This window comes from Acanthisitta chloris, unplaced genomic scaffold (assembly GCF_000695815.1).
Source record: "Acanthisitta chloris isolate BGI_N310 unplaced genomic scaffold, ASM69581v1 scaffold18859, whole genome shotgun sequence".
NCBI classification, from domain to species: domain Eukaryota; kingdom Metazoa; phylum Chordata; class Aves; order Passeriformes; family Acanthisittidae; genus Acanthisitta; species Acanthisitta chloris.
This window is the reverse complement of record NW_008693316.1, coordinates 39,109-46,725: the sequence shown is the minus strand read 5'-3', so window position 1 is coordinate 46,725 and position 7,617 is coordinate 39,109. Positions and strand designations below refer to the sequence as shown.

At 37.8% G+C, this 7,617-nt stretch overlaps 1 protein-coding gene across 1 annotated transcript in view; it reads left to right on the top strand.

Moving 5' to 3' along the window:
• Positions 1–382: 382 nt before the first annotated feature.
• ECHDC1 (enoyl CoA hydratase domain containing 1) overlaps positions 383–7,617 on the top strand; it is a 31,175-nt gene continuing 23,940 nt past the window's right edge. The window contains exons 1-2 of the mRNA XM_009083039.1: positions 383–609; positions 5,287–5,429. Coding sequence (XP_009081287.1) covers positions 390–609; positions 5,287–5,429 — 363 coding nt within the window. The 5' untranslated portion in view covers positions 383–389. The remainder of the gene's footprint in view (positions 610–5,286; positions 5,430–7,617) is intronic.

Here is a 7,617-nt window from a genome sequence, read left to right as displayed (position 1 = left end):
CATAGATGTGATATTTGGGGTTTTGGTATTTTTTCAGGGGGAAGGATGACGAAGGGTAAACTGGTCTAATGGAATACACAAGAGTCTTACTATAGTTCTTGAATCTCTTTCATGTTCTGCACACAAATACTTCTGCATAATTTTTACAAGAAAATATTTTAAAGGTGCTAATTTCTGGCTTAGCTACTAAAATCAATCCATAAAACTTGTGTTAACTTTGTGGGAGTAGATTCAGACTAAGAATTTCGCAAATACAGCCTGCAGTGATTTCTGTATACTTTCATGTTTGCATCACCTTTATATTAGTTTCTGCTGTCCTGCTTCCATCTTTGTCAGAGGAGTGAATTTCAAGGGAAATTTTCTGATCCACCCCCCATTTATTTCAAGAAATGGCTATTCCTCTGTGGAAGAACTTATTTCAGACTGCAAAGGAAAGGATACTACAACAGAGAATGTTATCACTGTATAACGGTGCTCATGGCTACAAGGAAGAATTGATAAAGAAGAAACTTCAACAGTTTGCTGGTGGATCCATCAATCTTTCCAAAGAAGAAAATGGCATTGGAATACTGACTGTGAACAACCCGAAGCTAATGAATGCCTTTACAGGTACTAATTAGTTGATGGGATCACTGGTTGTTTTTGGGTTTTCTGTTGTTCAGTTACCCACTTTAGCATTTTGCCTAAAGAAAAAAAAAGGCTATGCCTTACCATTCCCTAGTTAAAAGAAGAAATGTTTAACTTTTATTCAGATATGCAGCAAATACTCACTGTTCTGCATAGCAGCTTTGCCATAAATGTCATCAGAATATATGAAATTCTCAGGGTCTGTCTTGGAGTATATCCCTCTCCCCCTTTTTTTAAATGTCTGCCCAATTCTGCTACTGTGTTTTTGCTCTCATTTTGTTGTCACTGCTCTGGAAACACAGAGGGCATTTTTATGGGGGTGAGAAGACAACATCTTTGTTTTGTAGGTGGTGTAGAAGGAATGAATTTACTTTTTTGTTCTTTACCTAAAGCCTTTCCTGTAACTTAAACTTCTGTAGTTTGGTCTTTTCCAGTTACCCAAACTGGCTTCTATTTCTTCTGAATTTGCCTTATGCCTTAAATATCAATGACTGGTTAATTAAAGATCAGAAGAGCTGGGTGTTCTCAGCTGTTGCAGATCAGTGATCTTTTTAATATGCTTTTACACTGGACAATACTTAGCTATCAAAACCAAGTGGCCTATTTTATTAATCTTGTGTTATGAGAAGTTTTTAATCTCCAATATGGGAATATTTGCTGCCTCTCCTTAACTGTCTAGAATATTCCAATTTATGTGGTTCTCTTCAGACATGAGTGGCACAGGTTCAGGGTCTGAATCTGCCTGAGCTGGAGCTGTGCATAAGCCTTTAGTGTAAGAATGTATTTACATCTTAATATTTTGAAATGGATACATTTGTGTCCTCTTATTGCTTTCTTTTTTTCCTGTTCTGTTTTCCTGCCCAATTCTCACTGTTCCTTTGCTGTGAGCAAGTATGTTTGCAATGCACTAGCAAAGTGTAGAGTTGTTTACATGAAGAAAGTCAATCTACTCCTTCCTCTAATGACTGTTAGCAGAAAGGAATAGAACAGAACAATAGAACTGGTGTTAAAGCACCTAGTTGTGTCTGCATTTTTTTTGCTTTCTTTTAAAAGTTCACATGTAAAATCATTACCTAACTTGAGAAGTTGTAGCTAAAAGATGTTAGCACAGGGATTGTCCTTCTGAATGCCTGCATACAGCATCCGTGCTGTTACATAGTCATATTGTTGTTTCCTCTTTTTCTACAGGTTGAGTGTTATTTTTGACTCAGAACTGTGCAATGTACAGCTTGTAGACTGTGTGCTCTTAGCTTATTTGTTGTGGAAGTTAAAAGAGGCATGAGAAATGAGATACAAGAGCAAAAGGAGAAAGGAGAGAGAAAGCCCAGTCTGCTATGGAGATCAGTTGTAATAAAAGTCAAATCGCTTACACTAAACTTTCATAGAAACTTACAACTGTGTTCTCTGTTTTCTCTCCCAGGAGGGCTCAAAACTGCACTTCACTTGGTTGAAGTGCTGAGCAGTTGCCGCTGCCATTTAGGCAACTAGCAGCTGTGCTTTGCCTGTACAATGTGCTATATAATGTTAGTGTACAGAAATCATACCACATGTCTTGAGTTGAGCACCCAAAATTAGCAGATATTTTACCTCTGGCTTAGTTAGTGGTCTGTAAAACAGTCTCTCCTTTTAGGACTGTGTGTGAATTAGATGCTCTAGTATCAAAGAGGAACTGCAAAACTGGTGAGGAAATTAATAGTTCTGTCTTTGTTGCAGACCCTAATTAGCATATAACAAATGAGCCATGGGATCAGGCAGTTGTGTTTTGCAGAAATGTGTAGAGCCCTGTAGAGAGAAGTACTCCATTTTGCTAGGTAATAGCCACAAAAATTTGTTCTAGAAAATTTTACTATGGCAGTTCGAGAGATACTGCTTCTTTCTACTGTACATCTTTTGTTGTTGCAGGAGGGAGAGTAGAAGCAGAATCTTGCTGGCCCCTTGGCCACTGTGGTGAATGGTGTGGCATTCTAATTTATACTGCTTTTCATTTCATTTTAACATTGCTGTCTGTAAATTGTAGTTGTTGAGGATCTAGCAATAACTTGATCCTTTTCCTTCTGTTGTGTATCAAATAATATCCTTCAAGGAGAAGGATGGGATACACATCCCCTAAATTGCCAGAGCCTGTAGATGCTCTCTGCCTCAAATAAATTCTGTTGATTCTGTGTCTCAGAGCTTCTGAATTAGTGGCAGATGTGAATTTATGTTGACTTATAAGCTTCCTTTAGAAAGCTGCAAAACATAATTAAACTGTTGAGAGAAATTCTATTTGCCAGGCATTTACTTTACACAGCAGCTTTTTATCTCAAAGGAATTATGTTTATTCTAAGCTTGAGCAACACATGGAACCAAAACCAGAACAAAATTGTTGGCAAATTGCTAATGGGTAATATGAAGGTTGTTATGCCTATTTTCTCTTTTTAATTGGAATCTGATAGCCACCTGTTTGAAATGTTCTCTTTGGAAAGAAATGCTAATAATGTCAGTTTAAGCCTGGTGGAAGCAATTTCAGCAGCCCAACCTCTCACTGAACTGAACTTGAACTTAATTTAAAAGAGAAGAATTTATTTTAAAGCATTTGTTCTTGGATTATTATTAAGATGCAAACAAATTATTTTTCCAAGTAGATTTAGTTCTGTGAAGAGCATGAACCTAGTTTATCAAATACTGAAGGACTAAGACTGGCAGAATGAGGATTTGCTTTAGTGTTGTGTCCTCATCATTATGTCAAACATCATGGACTTTGTCTGTTGGTAAAATAATAGTTCGGTGTTGTCAGGAATGGCAGGTATCCTCTCCCAGGAGGATGGGACAGCTCTGTCCAGTGTCTCCTGTCCTCTGCTATTGCATGTATTGGGCTCATTTAGTTCCTTCATATTTCAGTTAACTAGATTTTTGGCTTGGAATACTCTGTGGAAAGGCTTCAATACCTCACTGCTTTGCCTATTAAAAGAACCACAAACACTGGTTGTGCTGTATTTGACTCTAGCAAAACCTGGATGCCAGCCCAAATACCTTTCTAGTAAGAAGGCTTGGCAGATATGCAGAAGGGTTGATGCACACCTATTTGAACAGCAGCATTTGCAGAAGAGTTGCTGAGTGCACGATTAGGCTGGAAAAGCATTTCAAGTGAAGACCCACAAAAATCTCATCCAGGCCTAATTCTGCTCAATGTTTTCCTTCATGGCTTGGCCAGTGAAATAGGAGGTGAACTGCTGAAATTGTCAGATGACCCTAAATTGGGAGAGCTTGCAGAAGATTATTAGTTGGAGCAGAGGAGTAAAATTCAAAGTGATCTTGATTAGCTGCTATAAAGAATTCAAGATCAACAATGTGAAATTCAAGGAAACCAAGTGTAATATGCCACACACAAAAAGCATGCTCAAATTATAAATACAGACAGGAAAGCAACTGGCAGAACTGCTGGGATTTGTTAGAGGATCAGAGTTTGGACTTGACAGTGGGGAAAAAAACCCAACCCAGTGTCATTCTGGTATGTAATATGCAATGTCCACTTAATTATTGGCCTCCTCAGAAACACTGTCAAAATGTGCAATTTCTGTGGCTGACACCAAACCTAAGGAGGAAGTGTGTGACTGAGTGTCACTCTTGACCTTGTGCTGGGAAGCTTACTTCATAAGGAAATGCAAGAAAAACAAACAGGAAGGGAAAAAAATAAATCCCAGGATTAGGTGCTAACAGGCAAATTCAGAACAGGATGAGTCCTGTGCATGCAGGCATAGAGTTTAAAAAGCAACACTTGGCAGAAGAGAGCCCTTGAGAGTCTTAATCTGAAACACTTTTCTATCTGAAGAAGGTAAGGCCTGTCCATTCAAATTCTTGTCAAAAGAGGGTAAAGCTGAGAGTGTCATCAGCCTCTATGTAGCTGCTTTCTGAAATTAGTTTCTGTAAATGTTTCCTCTTAAGAATATAACTGGACAGAGTCATAGGCATTCAGAGAGGAAGAGCTTGAAGTTAATGCAGGGTAAGCTCCGCTGGTGCAGAAGGTGCTGCAGTCTAGGACGAGCTCTGGAAACAGGAGTTTGTAGAGTTCCATGTCAGGAAGGAGACTTAGGCAAATATATGACAATGTGATGTTTAAGCTGGAAATAAAAAGCTAGTCCTGTACAGTCCATATATTTGAAGCCTATGATATACTTTGCAATAGAGATCTTTCTAGAAGGTTCCAGGGGAGGGAATAAAAGATATTTTAGAAATATTTTTCTTTTTTTAAAATATAAAAGACACTATGCTCCTATTTCCAAATATAACTGTTTTCTTTTGAATGGATACTTCTAAATGTCTCACTTCCAACATAGTTTGCTCTTTAGCTTTTTTTAAGGAATCTTTGTTAATATTGACTGGGTTTTGATGTTTTTGGGGTTTTTTATAAGTTTGGTTTGGTTTGGTTTTTTGGGTTTATGAGTGTTAAACAAATATCCTTCATGCAGAATGTACTTCAGAGTTTTGGGAAGTACAACCTTGAATAAAAAAATTTATGTCAGTGCTTGTGTGCAAGATTTAAGGTGATACTTTCCCTTGTGGTTTTAAGTCCATCACTTAGTAACTCTAACTTGGTTTTGGTGGTGAAAAATGTAACACAAGACGAGATAGTGATAATAGTTTCCTGTTAAAAAATTCACTTCTTCTCTCTTGTGACAGGTACTATGATGGTAGAACTCCAGGAGAGGATAACTGAACTGGAAAACTGGAAGGATGGCAAAGGCCTTATCATCTATGGTGCAGGAAACACCTTTTGCTCAGGATCTGATTTGAATGTTGTCAAAGAAATATCCAACTCCCAGGCAAGTATCAATACACATTAAGGTTTTGGAGAAAAATGATCTCTCAGATTCTTTTTAGACAGAAGTGTTGCACTACACTTCTGCTGCAATTTTACATGCAAGTCACATAATGGGGCTTTTAATGGTTGAAAAAATGCTGGCAGCTCCCTTAAGCTGGGACTTAAGTATTATTGTGATTGATTCATAACTCTGAATTCCTACATTACAAGTTCTTTTTAGCCTTTTCTTTAAAAACTGTCATTTCAGTTTCTCAGAGTAGTATATGGTGATTTTACACATCAGATAAGCTGTGATTCTGTACTTTGACCTTTAGAAGCAGATAAAAGTAGTAATTTCTCGCATACTGTAAAGAAAAAAACAAATTTAAGTAGCATGGCTGCTATTACAGAAGGGTTTCTGTTTCATCAAAACTGTGCATGGACCTGCATAAAATGGAAGGACAAGTGCAATTCTTGTGCTGTACTTCAGCCAGGTGAGTCTTGTGTGTAATTATGAGGTTGAAGAGGTTAGGGTTTGGTGACAAGTTTTCACTCATGCCACCCATTTTGACAACTTTCACCTGTGCTGCAGTTCTTCTTATGGATTAATACGTGGCACTTGGCAATGTGTGAGATAGGACTTTGTCAGCTGCAGGGGAAGGGGATCTTCCCCTGTGCTGATCTTATGGCCTGGTTTGCAGTTGTCGTATCTGGTTCTTATTTGTTGCCCCTTCAAGTTTTAGGATTTAACCACACAAATGAAACATTTAATTGACATTCCAGTATGAACACCAACACAAAAACTGGTTAATCTGGTACTTACCTTTAGTGATGATTTTTTTTCTGTTGATGAAACTGAATGTCATAAACCCCACAATGTCTTAAATTTTATTTCTGGCCTGGTAAAATGGATAGGACAGTCCAGTTTTCAGAGGGTAGAGAGCACTTAGTTTCCTTGTGGAGCACCATGAGAGTCGTGCTCTTGTTAATATGGAGATATGCTACTTTATAGATATAAATGTTTTGAGGGTAGTTTACATTTGGATACTTTATAAGCACTGGTCATTAAAAAAATAGATGTATATGTGATTTATTTTTTTTAATTGCTTTTTTTTTCCAATCTGCAATTTTCAGCTTATTTTAGCATTGTAGCAACAGAAAAGGAGCTGAAACCAAGCATGGCCAGTTCTCTTCTTATCTGCAGTCAAGGCTTTCCTTCAGAGTTCTACATTCAGTACTTCACAGTGATTCTGCTTCCATACATTTAGTATTCTCTCTGTATGTTTATATAAATTACTTGGAGCCACTGCAGTGGCAGAAAGGGCTCTTAAGGATTAGGTTCCATAACAGATATACTGGGCAGAATGAAATGCATAGGTATGAATTATAACTCTGTTGAAAATTCTCTGCACAGAATCTAGATCTCATGCTAGTAGTGAAATAAAATCTAAAAGTCACTAGAAGTGCTCCAAGAGTAGTTAAACTTAGCTGATTTCTATTTCCTTTGGAGAGTTCAAACTATTTATCTTTTGCTGAGAGTTTCTTTATAATAGCCAGCTCCTTAACCATCTGTTTGGTGGGATTTAACAGTCTTTTTTAAATAAAGCTTTAATATGGAATAGCATTTGCTGTTCTTTAGCCTTGCAGAACTCTCCTCTAACTTGCTGCAGATGAAAGAGTTTTGTCTGGTTTCAGGTTAATTTTTCTGTCCACAGGCATCTCTAAGGCAATAAAGAGAAGTGAATAGCTTCATGCCTGAACAGGTGTGTTTTTCCTTTATTTTTAGTTTTTTTTGCAAGGCTGCTTTAGCCTATAGCTCTTAGTAATTGCAGAAGACACTTTTCTTTTATTGAACTGATTGGTTGGGGGAAGATTGCATCTTTCATAATTTTCAATACAGTTTGCTTTTTCGTGTGGCGCAGAATAGGCAGAGTAATGGCCAAGAATGCTGAAGGATTTTTGTGCCCCCTAGCGGCTGCCTCTTCGTCCTCCTCTTCCACTTCATTGTTCTCTTCCTCTTTGTCCACCTCCCCTGTTCAGCTGTTCCTAACTCTGAAACAAACCCACGTCCTCTGCCTGTTCTTCTCGGTGAGTGCTAACATTATGTGACCAGTTCACAGAAGGCAAATGAATAGTGCAATTTAAAGTAAAAATATATTTTTTCTTTGTAAGCCTGGTTCCCAAGAGCAAGAACCTCATTCTGGAGTGAG